The sequence below is a fragment of the Phoca vitulina genome, unplaced genomic scaffold, assembly GCF_004348235.1.
Source record: "Phoca vitulina isolate PV1807 unplaced genomic scaffold, GSC_HSeal_1.0 scaffold10, whole genome shotgun sequence".
NCBI classification, from domain to species: domain Eukaryota; kingdom Metazoa; phylum Chordata; class Mammalia; order Carnivora; family Phocidae; genus Phoca; species Phoca vitulina.
The window spans coordinates 33,860,218-33,878,555 of NW_022589713.1; the positions used below are offsets into that span (position 1 = coordinate 33,860,218).

At 41.1% G+C, this 18,338-nt stretch overlaps 2 protein-coding genes across 4 annotated transcripts in view; one reads left to right on the plus strand and one right to left on the minus strand.

Moving 5' to 3' along the window:
- The window catches only part of UBE2E1 (ubiquitin conjugating enzyme E2 E1), a 77,462-nt gene extending 74,510 nt beyond the window's left edge, over positions 1-2,952 (plus strand). The window contains exons 5-6 of one of the 2 annotated variants that reach the window (XM_032408795.1): positions 329-476; positions 1,531-2,952. In XM_032408795.1, the coding sequence (XP_032264686.1) occupies positions 329-476; positions 1,531-1,628 (246 nt within the window). In that variant the 3' untranslated portion in view covers positions 1,629-2,952. Of the gene's footprint in view, positions 1-328; positions 663-1,530 lie in introns of those variants that run through there. The other variant, XM_032408794.1, reaches the window with a different exon arrangement.
- Positions 2,953-3,325: 373 nt separating this feature from the next.
- NKIRAS1 (NFKB inhibitor interacting Ras like 1) overlaps positions 3,326-18,338 on the minus strand; it is a 31,395-nt gene continuing 16,382 nt past the window's right edge. Inside the window, exons 3-4 of one of the 2 annotated variants that reach the window (XM_032408796.1) lie at positions 10,151-10,392; positions 3,326-4,276 (exon numbers count right to left, since the gene is read on the minus strand). In XM_032408796.1, coding sequence (XP_032264687.1) covers positions 4,034-4,276; positions 10,151-10,392 — 485 coding nt within the window. In that variant the 3' untranslated portion in view covers positions 3,326-4,033. Of the gene's footprint in view, positions 4,277-8,530; positions 10,014-10,150; positions 10,393-18,338 lie in introns of those variants that run through there. The other variant, XM_032408797.1, reaches the window with a different exon arrangement.

The following is an 18,338-nucleotide window of genomic DNA, read 5'->3' on the forward strand; positions in this document are numbered from 1 at the left end:
AATTTATTATAAAGCTTACTTTAAGGCCATGTAGTACCACCAGCTAACACAAGAGGTCAGCAAACACTTAGCTATTTCAAACTTAAAAAGTATTTAAAACACTGAAACTACTAAAGATGAATTTGAGAAAAAACTGAAGTTACCATGCTTTTTGTTGATGGATATTACCATTGAAATGACTGAGAGTGTATCTTAACCTATCTTAAACTCTTTATTCATCTTTTAAAGAAACAGACATTTTTAAATTACAGCCACTCAATTGAAAAAGCAATTTAGGAAAAATTTTATTGTTTCCTGTTTAAATTTTAATACTGTCTTATTTTTTTAGGTTACATTTCGGACAAGAATCTATCACTGTAATATTAACAGTCAAGGAGTTATTTGCTTGGACATATTAAAAGATAATTGGAGTCCAGCACTAACCATTTCTAAAGTTCTCCTTTCTATCTGCTCCCTTCTTACAGACTGTAATCCTGGTAAGGTTAATTTTTTTTTTTCCCTTCTTTCTCCTCACCTGAAAAATACTTGTTTTGGTAAAGTACAAAGAGCTTTGAAAGAACAAAAAGTAGGGGTACCTGGATGTACATGTAGTCGGTTGGGCATCTGACTCTTGGTTTTCAGCTCAGGTTGTGGGATTAGGCCGTGTTGGGCCCTGCTTAGGATTCTTTCTCCCTCTGCCCCTCCTGCTCATGTTCTTTTTCTCAAATGAAAAAATAAATCTTAAAAAAAAAAGGACAAAAACTAATCTTTTTTCAAAGAAAGTTTTAATCGAGAAGTTCAATCTACTAGTTGAAAAAGGCAGTAATTCTATGCTCTAGGAACAAGATGTTTTAAAACTAGGACTTCTATAAATTTGCCTTAAGTTTTTACATTTTTCATACAGTTCTCTTTAAACCACATATTTCTAACTAAATGTTGAGTCGTCTGCCTAATAACCTCTCCTGTGCCTGCTGGTTCACTGAGTACTTGCCCCAAAGCTGGTGTTAAATTTTGAAAGTGAGATAATACTTAGGGATTATCAGACTGATTGCGGTGGGGGGGGGGGGAGCTTATTCCTTTTATTATTAAAGATTCTGTTTAGGTTTCGGAGCAACACTCTACTTAATTGTTGAGGTCCAGGTTTTGACCTAGTAACCTGGCTTTTTCTAAGTAACTAGTTTAGAGGTCAATACTGCAACAGCCTAGAGGACTTTACAGTATTCCACTGAACAGTCATGTGAACACAGTTGGATTCCATGTTCATCGTAGCCTTGAACATTCCAGTTTTTATTGAACTTTACCTAACACATAAGAGCAAAAACACTTCCAATTGGGTGGTGTTTGTTGGGAGAAAAATAGAATGAATGATAAAGCTACACTAGTACTAAAGCCTGAGCATTTTGTTTTGTTAACAAGTTTTCCCCATGCATATGGTGGCCACGATGATGGAACGGTATTTCAAAACTGGTTTTGATCACAAATACTTCGCATATTTGTTTCCAAGCTGTCACTGATTTATGTGCTAAAATTTGAAACGTTCTCTTCTTCCAGCTGACCCTTTGGTGGGAAGTATTGCCACTCAGTATATGACCAACAGAGCAGAACATGACAGAATGGCCAGACAGTGGACCAAGAGATACGCTACATAAATTGGGTTTTCACAATTCTTACATTGTCTGTCACAGAGAGAGCTGCTTATGATTTTGAAGGGGTGGGGGAGGGTGGGAGTTGGTAAAGAGTAGGGTATTTCTATAACAGATATTATTCAGTCTTATTTCCTAAGATTTTGTTGTAACTTAAGGTATCTTGCTACAGTAGACAGAATTGGTAATAGCAACTTTTAAAACTGTCATTAGTTCTGCAATATTAGCTGAAATGTAGTACAGAGAATAGACATTTGGGTTCAGTTGCTTGTAGTCTGTAAATTTAAAATAGCTTAATTTTGTACAGGTTACACACATGGCTGTTTATGTAAAGTCCTTCCAAGACTACACTTTTTTTTTTTTTTTTTTCAAAAAAATTGGAATTTGTTTTCCCTTCTTGGGAGGGAACATTGATATTTAACAGTTTTTAGAGACTGTCATCTCATATATATAAAATGGATACGTGGCTATAAGACACCATATAGGAAATGAGTAGTTATGTATTTTATTTTATATGCCAATCTACTTTATTGTGACAAGATAAGAGGTTTGAATCACGACTTGTGAAAACCTGTAGTAAAATACCTTAAGCTGTTAACTGTAAGGTGTGGAATAGGAGTTGCTCAGTGGATTGGTTATATGTTGTGGACTACTTAAGTCTGCATTTGTTACTGTGCTAATAAACAATATTAAAACAACCACCTAACACTGCTGTATTCATTTACTTCCTTTTGCCTGTGTTTGTAGTTTGCAGATTCTTCTAAAGCTTTGCTACTACACAACCTACAAGTAATACAGACTGAATAATGAGCAAGGACCTAGGTTAGGTTTGGTATGCTGTTTTTGAGGTGTCTTAAAAAAGGTTAGAGATGGATTCTCATGACTGTATTAATACCTCTCCCTGAGAGGGCAATTTGGCAGTACCTAAATGTACATATATCCAGCAGTTCTGTTTCTTTGCATCTGCTCCAGAGAAACTTTTTTAAAGCACTGTAAAAGTATTCATCTCTGTAAAAATAATAGGAAAGAAACCGAGATCAACCTCAGGGAATGACTTAACCATTATCTGAATAGTTTTTTGGCAAAAAAATGTATTTGTGATGAGGAATTTTAGCCAGTTAAATGGAAGCAACACTAGCTGATTTGCAAGTTTTGTATTATGCAGTTCTTGGTTTGAACTCTCACAGAAATGAACCAATTGACTTTAAATTCCCTGAACCTAGCCTTGAAAGTACTCCACTTAAGAAATGTTGGTAGAGACTCTTAATCTTGGGGTCCTGACTTTGAGCCCCATGGGTAGAGTTTACTTAAAAAAAAAAAAAGTGTACTAGATTTTTTTTAACATGTCTTTGCTGAACAGCTTATTTCATATTTTACATATAGATCAAATAGCTGAGGGGTGCCTGGGTGGCTCAGGTGGTGAAGCATCCGATTCTTGATTGTGGCGCAGGTCATGATCTCAGGGTTGTGAGATCCAGCCACAGAACCTGCTTAAGATTCTTTCACTTTCCCTCTGCTCCCTGCCCCCACTTCTAAAAAAAAAAACAAAAACAAAAAACTGCTTTGCCAGTTGAAATACTAAGTAGCTTGCTTCCTACTTCTAAAATGAGTTACAGTAGCGTCAGCTTGTGAAATACAGTTAGTCCCACTGCTCGGATATTGCCAAAATCTTCAAAGAATACCATAGCACAAACTCCAGTATCTAACCTGAAGTCCAATATTTTTATGATACATTTTATTCCACATGACTATGTATCCAGAAAACGGTTGAAGAAGGTATAGTAATACTTGTGGAAATGGAAGCTTTAGTGTCCTTCAATGGTTAGTGGTTTTCTAAAGAAAGAGCAAATGCTTTGAACATATTTACACCACCTACTACCTCAAGTCATGCTAAACATACAATTTGAACAAAGTTAAATCATAGGTTTTGTCCTATTTAGCAAGGTCTCCATGAGAGAAAATTTAACACCTAAATTGTTTACCGTTTGTGATCTAAAAATGTCATTTTATAATTCTAGACATTAGATGATTAATGAACTTCTTAAAATTATATTTGAGCTGAGAAGTTTGCATAAAGTTACACAGAAAAATGGCTTCTGAAACAAGTTGGGGGTTGTGGAGCTGCTGGTCTTACAGACATATCTACATACTCCCCAAACTTTATTTTACTCTTTGGACAAATGCAACAAAAATTTAGGTGCCAAGTTCAGGGACAAGTTTCAAACAATGACAATGCAAATAATTACTTCGTATCAGGCAATAAACTTAGCCCAAATAATTTAATTATAAAGTACATTACTTCCTTAAAGGTTTCCTAAGGACCAAAGGTAGATGCAAATGCCTTGTTTTAAATATGCTCATGGACACCTAAAGGCAATCTATTCAACAGACAGTTGTAGCATTACTGATTTTTAGTTCTCGGAGCTAGAGTTCCCTTTGTTTTTCCTCCCAGGCAAAGGAAAGCTCGATTTGCTCTGGGGCTGGGAAAGTTTGCTGGCTAAGAGAGTGAATGGCTCAATCAGAGTTCTCCGATCTGTAACCGTTACCTCCCACAGGCGTACTTTCTCACTTCTTGCCCATTGCTGTGCCACCTCAGCATCCACTTGTCTCTGCTCAGAAAGGTCAATTTTGTTTCCTAATACGACAATTGCTACCTGAAAGGAAAATAAAAAAGATGACACTTTGCCAACATTAGTTCCTAGACAAAATAAAAAAATCAAGAAAATTGTCCTTTTGAATAGAACTGCTGCTTCAAAACTGATCCTCAGATGTGACCTGAGTTATAACTTCATTCTTCCTGAATGCATTTTTGTTAAAAATGCAGGTGCTATACAGCTTGTTAACTAGGAAACATTTTAAATGATGGGTAAGTGAAGTCACTCAAGTCTGTTCACATTATTCCGGATCGTAGACCAGAGCCTGATGCAAGCACTAAACATTTGTTGAATGTATGGACCCATAGGAGTATTTTACACTAAATGTACGCAGTCACATTCACTTAAGCTGAGTGCTTACTGCACACCATGCAGTTTCAGGCCCCCAGAATATGGCAGTTACAAGGCAGTCAAAGCCCAGGACGAGGGGAGGTCTGGAGGAGAGAGAGTATCCAATTTTCAGACCCTTAACTGTATAAAGACAAAACAAGATCATGGAAAGTAGAAGGGCAGTAAGAGTTTTAAGAGAAGGCATCTCTGAGGAGCAGCTTTGAACTAGGACATTTAAGCCATTGCTGTGTTCCTGCCTTAAAACGGAGCTCTCCGTGCTCCAGTTAGACCATGCCTCCTAGGTAGGATGGAACAGGCCCCAGAGCGCTGGTTTTCTTGGCAAGTCTCATATTCCTTCATTTCTCAACAGGATCTATCCCTTCAGGTCCTCCTGTCATTCATCACCCACATTTTCATCTTCACATGTTATCACCTAGTCTGATCCACTTGCAGAAACTGTTCCATGTTGCCCCTAGACTTTAACAAAATCCCCTTCTCGTGTCCCCATCTCTGCTTTGGATGTTCCCTTCATCTTTCCTAGCTGAAACTGGCTCAGCTCTGTAGTACTCACTACCACAGTGGGCACAGGGGATGTAAGGGGTATCCTTGCCCCTCAGTGCTGCCTCCAATAATGTCCTCTAAGAACCCTAAAACTGAAGGCTGGTACTATTAGTCTGTACTACTTACTACCTGTTTCCCACCCCCACCCTGCTGCTACTCATTACAGACCTGGCTCATGGTCACTCCCACACTATTTCTATCGTAAGTCCTAGTGACTTCACTAACCATATGGATGACCCTTCCCAAATAGCCTTAATCATCCTCCTGACTTCTTTGGCCATTCACTCCCATGAACACATCCTACTCCTGCCATTGTAATTGCTCCCCTCTATAGTCCCAATTCCAGGAATCCCACTCCCACCCATACCTTCCTAGTTCATGCCTAACACCCCGACTACAGCAATCCTCAACACCAGAAGGACCTACAACCCACTGTCTCTCCTACCTTGATCACTGTCCTTCAACCCTCCTCCTGTCCTCAGTTCTTGGCCCAGTTTAGATTCTTTTACTACCTTGACATCATCATCCCATTGTATTCACCTGGCCAACCCCCCACCTTAAATTTAACTCTTAATTGGACTGTGCCTACACCACCTACTGAACATGGATGGAGGGGAAAAAAACAGCCCTCCTGGCTGGTCCCAATTCAATAACCACTGACTTTAAGTGAGCTGGTGTTCTCCAGCAAATATATTAACAGCTCCTACCTTGACCCTCTTCAACCTCCAACATCTCTTCTTTCCCCCCTTACTCTCAGCTGATGTCCATACTATTTCAGTAAGAAAACAGAAGCAATTTAAACTTTCACCTGCATCCATCACCATATCTAACAACCTGCCATCTTCTAGAACCCATCCTCTATCCTAGACAGGACTGTCACTCCAGCAATTATTCCCCTCCCCATCAATTTTCTCCTCTCTATCGAATCATTCCATGAGCATACAAACACTAGCTCTCGCCTAAAAAAGCCCTCTTTTACATATCCTTCTCCAGCTCCGTTTCCCTTTATAGGACAATATATTTACCCTTTGACTCAAAATTCTTTCAAAGAGCTATCTTTGCTGTGTTTAATCCTTATATCCAGTCCAATCAAACTTCATCTCACTGTTTTACTGTGTTCTTAAGACATCCCAAGTTTCGGGGCGCCTGGGTGGCTCAGATGGTTAAGCATCTGCCTTCGGCTCGGGTCATGATTCCAGGGTCCTGAGATCGAGCCCCATGTCCGGCTCCTGGCTCGGCAGGGAGGCTGCTTCTCCCTCTGCCTCTCCCCCTGCTCGCACTCGCTCGCTCTATCTCTGTGTCTCAAATGAATAAATAAAATCTTTAAAAAAAAAAAAAAGACATCCCAAGTTTCTAAAGGCTGGCCACGTCTTTGCCCTCAGCTCTTCTGACCTATCTGCACCATGACATAGTTAGATCACTCCCTATTTTTAAAGTGGTTTCTCCTCAATTGGTAACTGTTTAAGTGCTCCAGAGCAATAGCATTTCACAAAACTTGCTTCTCACCTTGTCCCTCAACTGCCTGTTGTCAACACAGCAGCCAAAATGAACATTTTAAAACAAGTCAAAAGATGTTTAGCCTTATTCATATTAAGGAAACAAACTACTAAAGTACCATTCTCACCCAGAAGATGCACAAAATCCACAAGCACACACTGTTGTCAAGACTGGAGAACAGGCACTTTCATACCCTTGTTATGGAAGGTAATTTGGCAATATATCCTTTGATTCAAAAACCCCATTTTGGCTGATCTTACAACTATACCCTAAAACATACAAAATAATAAATATGTAAGATTATTCATTGTAGCACAGTTCATAATAGCAAATGACTATAAATAGCCCAAGTATCCCATCAATTTGGACCTGGTTAAGTAAGTATACACCCACGCAATGAATATGCATCACTTTTAAAAAAAGGAATCTAGGGGCACCTGGGTGGCTCAGTCGTTAAGTGTCTGCCTTCGACTCAAGTCATGATCCCAGGGTCCTGGGATGGAGCCCCGCATCAGGCTCCCTGCTCCGCGGGAAGCCTGCTTCTCCCTCTCCCACTCCCCCTGCTTGTGTTCCCCCTCTCTGTCAAATAAAATCTTAAAAAAAATAAAAAATAGAAAAAAATTATAAGGAATCTGAGTACTGCTATGGAAAGGACTCCCAAGATATATTACATGAATGTAAGGTGCTGAACACTATGCTACCTTTGGTGTAAGAAAGTGGGGGTGGGAGAAAACTATATGTATATTCCTATTTGCTTGTATTTATCTAAAGAAACTTTGGAAGGATGCCCCAAAACAAGTGGTAAAATATTTAAAAAGCATGTTTGAGGGGCACATGGCTGGCTCAGGTGGTGTAGGATGTGACTCTTGATCTCAGGGTCATGAGTTCAAGCCCCATGTTGGGCACAGAGTTTACAATCAATCAATCAATAAATGAATAAAAAAATAAATGAATAGTATGCTTGAGATAAAGGAACTCGGTGGTTGAGGACAGGGGTGGGAACTAGACCTCACAATAGTCCTTTTTATATATCATTTTTACTTCTGAGCCATGTGCAATCATTATCCAATGTTTTTTTAAATCAAACATGAAAATAAATAAATAAATGCAACCTAAGCTAGATCATGTCTTTCTTTTTTTTTTTTTTTTTAAAGATTTTATTTATTTATTTGCTAGAGAGAGAGAGAGTACAAGCAGGGGGAGGGGCAGAGGCAGAGGGAGAAGCAGACTCCCTGCTGAGCAGGGAGCCCGATGTGGGACTCGATCCCAGGACCCTGGGATCATGACCCGAGCTGAAGGCAGCCGCTTAACCGACTGAGCCACCCAGGCGTCCCTAGATCATGTCTTTCCTTTGCTCAAAACCAATGGCTTCTGATCCAAAGTGTGGCCTTCATCTCCTACCATACTCCTCCTAGCCCACTCTGGCCTCACTGTTGTTCCTGAACATGACAAAGCACACTTTCCCAGACCCTTGTGCCAGCTAGTCCCTCCACCTGGAGCACTCCTCCACCACATGGGCCTGGCTCCCTCCCTCACTTCCTTCAAATCTCTGCTAAAAGTTACCTTATCAGGGAGGCCTTCCCAGATTGCCCTACAGAAAAACAGTACCCTTGCACCCTGCTCTACTTTACTTTTCTACATAGCATCTGACTCTTCATGATATACATTTTTTTTTTTAAAGATTTTATTTATGTATTTGAGAGAGAATGAGAAAGAGAGCACATGAGAGGGGAGAGGGTCAAAGGGAGAAGCAGACTCCCTGCAGAGCAGGGAGTCCGATGCGGGACTCAATCCAGGGACTCCAGGATCATGACCTGAGCCGAAGGCAGTCGCTTAACCAACTGAGCCACCCAGGCGCCCTCTTCATGATATACATTTGTTTGTCTTGTATTCTCCATACCTTTTACCTAAAACAATGCCAGGCATATAGTAGTTGCTCAATAAGCATTTGTTGAATGAATGTGCTTCTTAAATCTCCCTAACCACCATATGAGAAGGGTACTACTATCCCCATTTTACGGTTAAGGAAAGTGAGGCAGAAAGTTGAGAAGCAGAGCCAAGATTCGAGTATCAAATATGAGTGTTCAATGAATCATTCTTTCAACTTTTGGGGGGCAGGGAGGAGAATATGAAGGATACCCTAGAAAATAACAGCATTTATCTGTTTAGGTGGGAAAAATGGGAAACAGGTGGGAGGAGAGCATCCATTACCTGCCTCTATGTCTTTTGAAGACTGAACCTTGTAACTATAATCTATTCACAAAGCAAATAAGTATTCAAAATAATTAAGATATCAACAACCCAGATGTCCTTCAACAAGTGAATGGTTAAATAAACTTTGGTACATAAATACCATGGAATATCACTCAGCAATAAAAAGGAATGAACTTCTGATACATGCAATAACTTGGATGACCCTCCAGAGAGTTATGCTGAGTGAAAAATGCTGATGCCAAAAGGTTACGCACTGTATGAGTCCATTTATGTTAACACTCGTGAAATGACAAGGTTATAGAAATGGAAAATAGATTAGTCAGGGACTAAGGGGAGGGAGATGGGAGGAAAGTGGGTGTGGCAAAAAAAGATAACAGAAGGGATCCTTGCAATGATGGGAACTGTTCTGTATCTTGACTATAAACCTAAATATCTTGGTGGTAACATTATACGAGTTTTGTACAATGTTAGCACTGGTGGAACTGGGTAAGAGATCTCTATTATTTCTTAAAATTGCGTATGAATCTACAATTATCTCAAAATAAGCTTAACATAATAAATAAAATGTAACAATCTAGGTTAAGAACATCTAGCCAATGCTGTTAACCAATATATTATGTGGTTCCCTAGATGACAGGGAGTCAGCTGTGTGAAGATCTGGAGAAAGAGCTGCGTTCAGAGTTCCAGGGAGGGAACCAGCAATTGACAAAGACTTAACAGGGGAACAAAATCATCACGTTGAATAAAACAAAGGGTATACCAGTATCCCAGGAGTACAGTGACAGAGGAACAAAATGATAAAAATAAGACGAAAAGGATAGGTATGGGCCAGATTTAAGGCTACAGATCACGGTAAGGCACTTATTTCTCAGTAGTAAATGAGGAGAATCCAATCATTTTATTTATTTATATATATTTAAATTTATTATTTTCTGCTAAGGCCGAAAACAAGAATCCTATTTAGCCAATGAGACAAAGAGAGCCCTAGGAAACAGCGATCCCAAACAATATGAAGTGAACTACATAGTATTTGAGACACAGTGTCATTAAAATTCAACTTGCACATGGTAACAAACAAAAGCAGAAAGTCAAACGCTGGTCCTGATTGAATTCGTTCAATCCTGTATTTCCTGGGCTAAGAAAAAATATTATGAAGATTACAGATACTGTGAATACAATTTAATGTTTTTTAAATATTTTAACTGCCCAAAAGTTCATGCTACAATTTAAATATTACAATTCATAGTTAGCATTTTTAACAGACCCACTTACCTCCTTTTTGTCTTTAAACTTATCAATTTCTTTCTTCAGAAGCTCTACTCTTTGAAAGGATTCAAGGTTATTCACACTGTACACAAGAACAAAGCCATCAGCAAATGAAAAATAATGCTTTGGTAGCTCCACGCCTTCCTGTAAGCCTCTGGTGTCATAAAGATGTAACTGTTCCTTTACTCCCCGATCTGTTTCCACTGAAGCCATATATACATCTTCCATTGTTTCACAATCTTCCATTCCTGGAATTAAAAAGAAATTACTCTGATATCAAACCATTACATTGTATACCTGAAATTTATAATAAAGTGTTAAGTCAATTAAACCTCAATAAAGAAAAAATATTATTCTTTTTGGATAACTCAGTACCAATTGGTGAGTATTTTCTTCTCCTTTAGAAGTTGGCTTTCTAGAAGTTTCCCTATTTACTACATATAAGAATCGCATTTCCATCTACCAAATTTCTTTAAAGTGAAAGGTGTTATAGTAAGTGAACAAAGCAGTATTAAAATAGATTTCTTCTGTATAGAAATAAAAGTAGAAATAAAAATTTGGCAATGAGACTTACTATTAGGTAATTTTAAAAAAGTAACTGTTAACAGAGTCAAAGAACTTAGTACGAAAATTGGAGAATTTAAAGGCTGATTTTAAAAGCTTCAACAACTAAGTAGCTCTCCATTTTTTTCTCCATCACAGCCAAGGACAGGACCTGGGGTAACTTTGCTGCCTTAATTCTGTACAACTTCCAGTATTTCCAGAGTCTGTTTAAGGGACTCAAAAATTGGTATGTCCTGTCTGGACCTGAGCACCAGGCTTTAGTTCTCAAGTGCCTACTGGGGATTTATATGTGAATGTCATTGTCATGCAAATACTTCAAACTAACAAAACTTATCTTTCCTCCCCACACTTGTTCCTTCTCCTTGCTTTCTTGCCTTGATTGCCATCTCCCTGGCTGTCTTCAGAGTTCTTACTGACCACGAAGACTACAGGAAAGTTATCAAAAACCAGCCATTCTGCTGCTGGAACACCAGTTTAATCTGTTGCCTCCTTCATTCCTGTTGGCTTATTATTTTCACCTGAACTACTGCAATAGCTCAGTAAATACCTGGTAAAAGACCTAGTCTACTTCCCAAACTTCACTGAAATGTCAACTCTATGGATCCTCTCCTGATTATCCCCTTCTCAACTTTCTGCTCCTACTGTTCCTTGTACAGTAATACCATTTTATACTTCAGTCTTTCATTATCTGTCCCCTCAAAAGCTGGACTGTAAACTCTGAGAGCCAAGCCTGGCTAATCTGTCTTTATAGCTGTGAGGACTAACAAACTGACTTACATCCATAGGAAGTCCTTAGTAAATGTTTGCTGAATGAATGAATGAGCTCATCTCATAACTGATGTCCCAGTTTATGTTCCTCTCTGGCCTGAGTGATCCTTTCATAATGCATTTTTCTTTGTTGCATTTGTGTAAGTTTTGTCTTGTCAACTAGTCCCACATCTTTGAGAGAAACAAACCATTCTGTGTACATAGCAAGTATTCAATAATCATTTGTTGATAAGGGAATTAAGGGGAGAATAACACTTTGAATTTTAATGAACAGTGAAGAGGCTTATAAGGTAGGTATCTAGGGTCCCAGGAACTATCTTCATATTTAAATATGAGCTATATCCAGAAATAAAATCGTGTGGATAACATCCTATGCCAATAAAACATACAGACATATCCCAGAGATATTGCTGGTTCTGTTCCAGACCTCTGCAATAAAGTGAGTATCACAATAAAGTCAGTCTCGAATTTTTTGGTTTCGCGGTGAATATAAAAGTTATGTTTACACTGTTGTGTGAACCAGACTAATGGCATCTTGGACAAATCTGCCATGACCACTCTGTGATCTGAAGCCTTCTAGAGCACAGTCTTCCCTGCCCCATTCTTTCTGTTTAGCCACACCCTTAACCACACCCTTGGGGCATAATGTCCTTGATCTGCTCTGGAGATTATGATTCTCAAACATTCCTTCCTAGGTGGTCTCCCAGCCTGTACGCCTCAGCCTTTAGGGCTGTAAAAGCAGGTCTTATAGGAGGTGGATCTACTTGTCTTGCAGCTGCCCAAGAGGGACTTCTGTCCAGAAGCCCCTTTAACAAACCATTTTTTGTCAAGCTGGACTTCTTGGCCTTCTTCTTCAGTCTTACGGCTCCTTCAGCCTTTGCATATCATTTTGCATATTACCTCCCTTTCATAGAACAATTGGTGAGCCAGCCAGGAGGAGCCCAGAGACTGAAGAATGGGCAAGGAAACGAAGCTTCTGTTGGGGGAAACCCTGGAGTGGCTGACCACATTAATGTGGGAAGGCACAATCTGTTTGCTTGATGCCTATGGACTGCTGAATGAGTATGGGGACACCCTGAAGATGCCAAATGGATTAGAGCTATTACAAAGTTGCATGACCCACTGGGGTAAGGAAGGCCACCAAGCAGTGACCCTGGTTGGTTGGCTGCTCCTATGGGCCCTTCAGGTGACCATCAATGTCTGGCTAGTGTCAGAAATGAAATAAGGCAGTTGGATAAAGAATTACAACTGGAGAAGGACAGGAGACTATATCCACATCTCTTCTGCTCTCTAATTTGGTAGATTCTATCTAAACCCAGGATGCACAAATTGAGACTTCAGTGTATCTGTCACTTTGTGCGCCCTGGAGGACATAAAATGTGGCAACTTTTTTTTTTTTTAAGATTTTATTTATTTATTTGACAGAGAGAGAGCAAGAGAGGGAACACAAGCAGGGGGAGTGGGAGAGGGAGAAGCAGGCTTCCTGCCAAGCAGGGAGCCCGATGCAGGGCTCGATCCCAGGACCCTGGGATCATGACCTGAGCCCAAGGCAGACGCTTAACAACTGAGCCACCCAGGCGCCCCAAATGTGGCAACTTTGGATTACAACCATCATTTGAAGCCAGCCTGGGATGCTAAACCATGGAACTCATGGGAAATATCTTTGTATGCCAGGTAAGTAGGATGTGTTTTCAGTAGGAGAAGGTATGAAAAATGGAGATGCTTTTTTGTTGAGGAATAAAAAAATAGTTTTGTCCTAAAGAGCATCTGGTGGTCTGAAGAGAAAAAAAACAGGACAAAATCAGAATGGAGAAAGTTGTAGAAGGTCTGTGGAAAAGGATTATTTGGAAAGGAATATTATGTGTGGTCAAGCTGGCTAAGATTAAAATGAATTTATATTAAAATGAGTTTTAATATCAAAAGCTGGTGAAAAATTAGAATTTGGTTTTCTCTCTGTTAAAAGGACATATAAATCTTAAGTATCTTCTCCAAATACAAGTGGAAAAAGCTTAAGCCATCTAGACAGGTTACCTTACCTTATTCCATCTACCAAAAAAAACAAATTTAGATCCAACATTCACGAGTGAGTTTTGTACCTATTTCATGGCAGTAATTTTAAGCTATAAAGTCTCTGTATCTGTGTGTTTCTGTGTGTCCATATGTATGCATTATAGTTATGTAGTATTTTCTACCTCTGGATGGTACTGCTAAAATTTGTATTAAAAAAAAAAAGCTCTAGGGGCGCCTGGGTGGCTCAGTCGTTAAGCGGCTGCCTTGGGCTCAGGTCATGATCCCAGGGTCCTGGGATCGAGCCCCGCATCGGGCTCTCTGCTCAGCGGGGAGCCTGCTTCTCCCTCTCCGCCTGCTTGTGTTCCCTCTCTCACTGTCTCTGTCAAATAAATAAATAAAATCTTAAAAAAAAAAAAAAAAAAAAGCTCTAGGGACACCTGAGTGGCTCAGTCAGTTAAGCGGCTGCCTTCGGCTCAGGTCATGATCCCAGGGTCCTGGGATCGAGTCCCACATCGGGTTCCTTGCTAAGCGGGGAGTCTGCTTCTCCCTCTGCTTGCTGCTCACCCCGCTTGTGCTCTCTCTCTGACAAATAAGTAAAATCTTAAAAAAAGAAAAGAAAAGCATAAGGGTGAAATGCACAACAGCGCGCTTGAGAATAAAAGCCCAACTGCTCCTTATGAGGTTTTCATTTCTCCAATACTGGAGAATATATTAACCATATACATTCTTCTGGGAAAAAACTACTACAAAGCTCTGTAGGAGAATTTCACTTTCGATTTACAGTAATTAAAACTGTCTTAAGGGGAAATGCAAATTGGGATCCTGTTACCCCTCCCCAGGTTATAAATGTAAAGCAATACTGGTTGTTAGGAGGATTTGAGGAAATACCTGCCACTATATGGGAATTAGCAAGAGTACAAATAATCAGGCCAGCAAAAAATCCCTATAATAGTGCTGTATGGCCTGTGAAGAAACCAGATGGCACCTGGAGAACGACCATGGTTCATAGAGAACTAAGTAAGATTGTCCTAATATTACCCAAATCACTGAACAAATAGTACATGGTGTAGGCTCTTACCATGTGGTTTTGGATTTAGCCAATGCTTACTTTTTTTTTTTTTAAGATTTTATTTATTTGAGGGGCACCTGGGTGGCTCAGTTGGTTAAGCGTCTGCCTTCAGCTCAGGTCCTGTCTCAGGGTCGTGGGATCAAGCCCTGCATCGGGTTCTGTGCTCAGCAGGGAGCCTGCTTCTCCCTCTCCCTCTGCCTGCCACGCCCCCTGCTTGTGCTCTCTCAAATAAAATCTTAAAAAAAAAAAAAAAGATTTTATTTATTTGAGAGATCACGTGTGCACACATGAGCACATGTGGGGGGTGGGCAGCAAAGGGACAGAGAGAATCTCAAGCAGACTCCCAGCTGAGCACAGAGTCTGATGCAGGGCTCGATCCCACGACCCTGAGATCAGGACCTGAGCTGAAACCAAGAGTCAGGGCTGAACCGACTGAGCCACCCAGGCACCCCCCCTCCCCCAATGCTTTTTTTAGTATTCCTTTGCATCCTGAGTCACATGGGATGGTTGACAATGGGCATTCCAGGTATTGCCACAAGGATATTTGCACAGCCCCACTATCTATCATGGTAGGACTGCTCGTGATTTGTCTTTATATCCACCACTACTCACAGTTAAAAGGTTCCATTATGTCAATGATGTGATGCTAACCTCTGAAGACTTCTGTTAGAGTCTTACTTGAACAGTCTCTGCTCTCATCTGAACAAGCAAGGACGTGCCATCAATCCACAGAAAAGTATAAGGCCCTGGGCCAGCAGTCAAGTTTTGGGGGGTTACCTGGTCAGGTTAAGATGTGTCTCATACTGGGCTCTGTGACTGACAAGATCCAACAGTTTCCGATTCCTAAGACATGCAACTGCAAGGGTTCCTAGATCTCCTGGGGTACTATAGGGGCGTAAGCCCAATCTAGCACAATGCCTGTACCCTTTATACCATCTGGTGAAAAAGGCAGCCCATTGGCATTGGGCAGAACATCAAGCTGGCTTTGACCAAGCTATTAGTTACTCAAGCACAGGCCTTAGGAATGCCTTTACCTAGTATCCCCATGACCCTAGATGTGACCACTATGCCAAATGGGATAAGTTGGGCATTTTGGCAGGAACAGCATGGAAAGTTAACCCTATTGAACTTTTGGTCACAACTCTGGAAGAGAACAAAGATACGATACTTTCCTATTGAACAACAAGTATAGGGGGCTATAAGGCCCTTCAACAAGTGGAGGCCCTAACTGCCACTCTTCCAGTAACTGTCCAGACTGGGTTGCCTATAACGGGGTGGCTAGATTGTATATTCACAAGACTGGCCTCCGCTGTAACACCAGCCCCTACACTGCAAAGATGGCATGCTTACCTACAACAACAGTGTTCTTGCCAACGGTCCCCTGGGAGCGTTGAATTACATGGTATCTTGGAGCCAGCAGAGTACGAAACCTTTAATGATCACCCCCCAAAAGCCTCCTACGGAGACCCCCTCACAAGTAAAGGAAGGCACATACCCTATTTCTGAAGATGCTTGGTATACGGGTGGCTCTCCTAGAAGGAATCCTAGTCACTAACTGCAGGAATAATCCCACTCCAGACTGATACTATCTGGTTTGAGACTGCAGATAATAAAAGCAGCCAATGGGCTGAATTGAGAGCTGCCTAGATGGTATGTATGCATGAACCTTGACCCCTTACTCTCTGCATGGATAGTTAGGCTGTCTATAAGGGCCTGATGGGCTCAGGATGACTGAAAAGTTTTACAGAACCCATTATGGGGAGAATTATGGAAGGATATGTGGAATATGGGACCCTGCAGCCTCTCATACTGTTTTCCATGTCTCAGTGCATAGGCCTGTCTCACACACTGGGAATACTGAGGCAGACATTTAGCAAAAATCAGGGCCCTTACCCCCATGCAAAGTTCAAAACTGGCTGCATGCTTTTATAAGCACAGTGGGCATTGCAATGTAAGGCGGGTTGAAACATAATGAAGGGAGCTGGCATGCCCCTTTGCTATACTGACATCCTAGCAGCATCAGTAACTGCCTGATCTGCTCCCATTTGACACCTAGGAAGTTCCACACACCACAAGACACATACATCATGTGATCAAATTGGTTTTAGATTGCCAAACTGATTATATCGGCCCTCTAACCATGAGTCAAGGGAAAAAGAACACTAACTTGTGTGGATACAGCCAGGGCTCATCTAAGTCCTTCCCTGTAAAAGAGCCAATCAAAATGCCACCAGCAATGCCCTAGAACTTAGTGCCATGTACAGATATCCTCAAAGGATAGATTGTGATATGGAAACACATTTCACTAGATATGATGTGAGGACATACATTGGTGGTTTCATTTACCCTATGATCCACAGGCCACCAGGCTAACTGAAAAGAAGAATGGCATTCTTTATTAAAGCTCAACTCAGAGCTCTCTTACAGGCGCCACGGTTGCATGGATAGACAAGTCTTGCCAGAAACTATACACTTGTTAAATTCGACTGAGACCATCTGTGGCACCACCCCAAATGCATGGTTAGGTACCAAAACCAGCATGCCTTGGACTATTGCCATCCAGAAAATGAGGCCTGAGACGCTGGTTGCTGATTCACAGCAGACTAGGGACAACTGTGGTTCCAGTCTCCTCAGCCCATCCTCCTGGGGGAGGGAATTGAACAGGGGTTAGAATGGCAACTTCCCCTGGAATGATAGGCTATTTCTTGCCAGAGTGAGAAATGTCCCAGAGAGCTAAAGTGGTCCCCATTGTTCCTGCTGGAGTTGGGGCCAAAACAGTCAACATAGACGTATTCCAGACAAGCATCCATACTGAAAGGCATTATAGTTGCCTTTCATGGTTGTTTGCACCACCTTTAATTTTACATGTACAGACTGACTCTTGGGCCCCAGGGCAACATGTCTGGTATGTCCCACCTGCTCGTGCACCTCAGGCCACCTCTGTGCTCCTGACAAAGGGCAAAGGCACTAGAATCATCTCAATAGAGGAAGAGAATATCCCCAGACAAGTACCTACTAAACATTTACTCTTTTATCCTCAGCCTGCTGCTTCTCATGTTCTGGTAAAGGAAACCCTTTCTTGCAATGAACATGGACATATGTGGATGGTTTACAATGAGAGTCATGCTAGATATGTGGTTTGCTCCCCTTTTCATAGGTCTCTTCTCCTGTTGCTATCTGTATTACTGCTGTGGTTTATGCCTTCAACTGGAACACAGTCTGGCAAAGGAACCTACTGCCAAGAGCCCCTCTCTAATGGCTCAAGGGAACACTGCAGAAGAGATGGGCATGGGAGATTATGAGAGCCATATTTGAGGGGTGGAGTGTGTGAACCAACCTAACGCCATCTTGGACAAATCCGCCATGATGACCGCTCTGTGACCAGAAGCTTTCTTAAGCACAGTCCCCCCCCCTTCCCCATTCCTTCTGTTTAACCATACTTAGGGCATAATGTCCTTGATCTGCTCTAGAGATACGACTATGATTCTCAAACATTTCTTCCCAGGTGGTCTCCCAGCCTGTACTACTCAGCCTCTAGGGCTGTAAAAGTAGGTCTTATGGGGGTAGGGTTGCAGAGATCTACTTGTAGATCTACTTGCAAGACACACTTCTGTCTGCAAGTCCCTTTAATAAACCATTTTTTGTCAAGCTTGACTTGGCCTTTTTCTTCAATCTTATGGCTCCTTCGGCCTTTGGAGATCATTTTGTGTACCTCCCTTTTCTTTTTCTTTTTTTTTAAAGATTTTATTTATTTATTTGACAGAGAGAGACACAGGGAGAGAG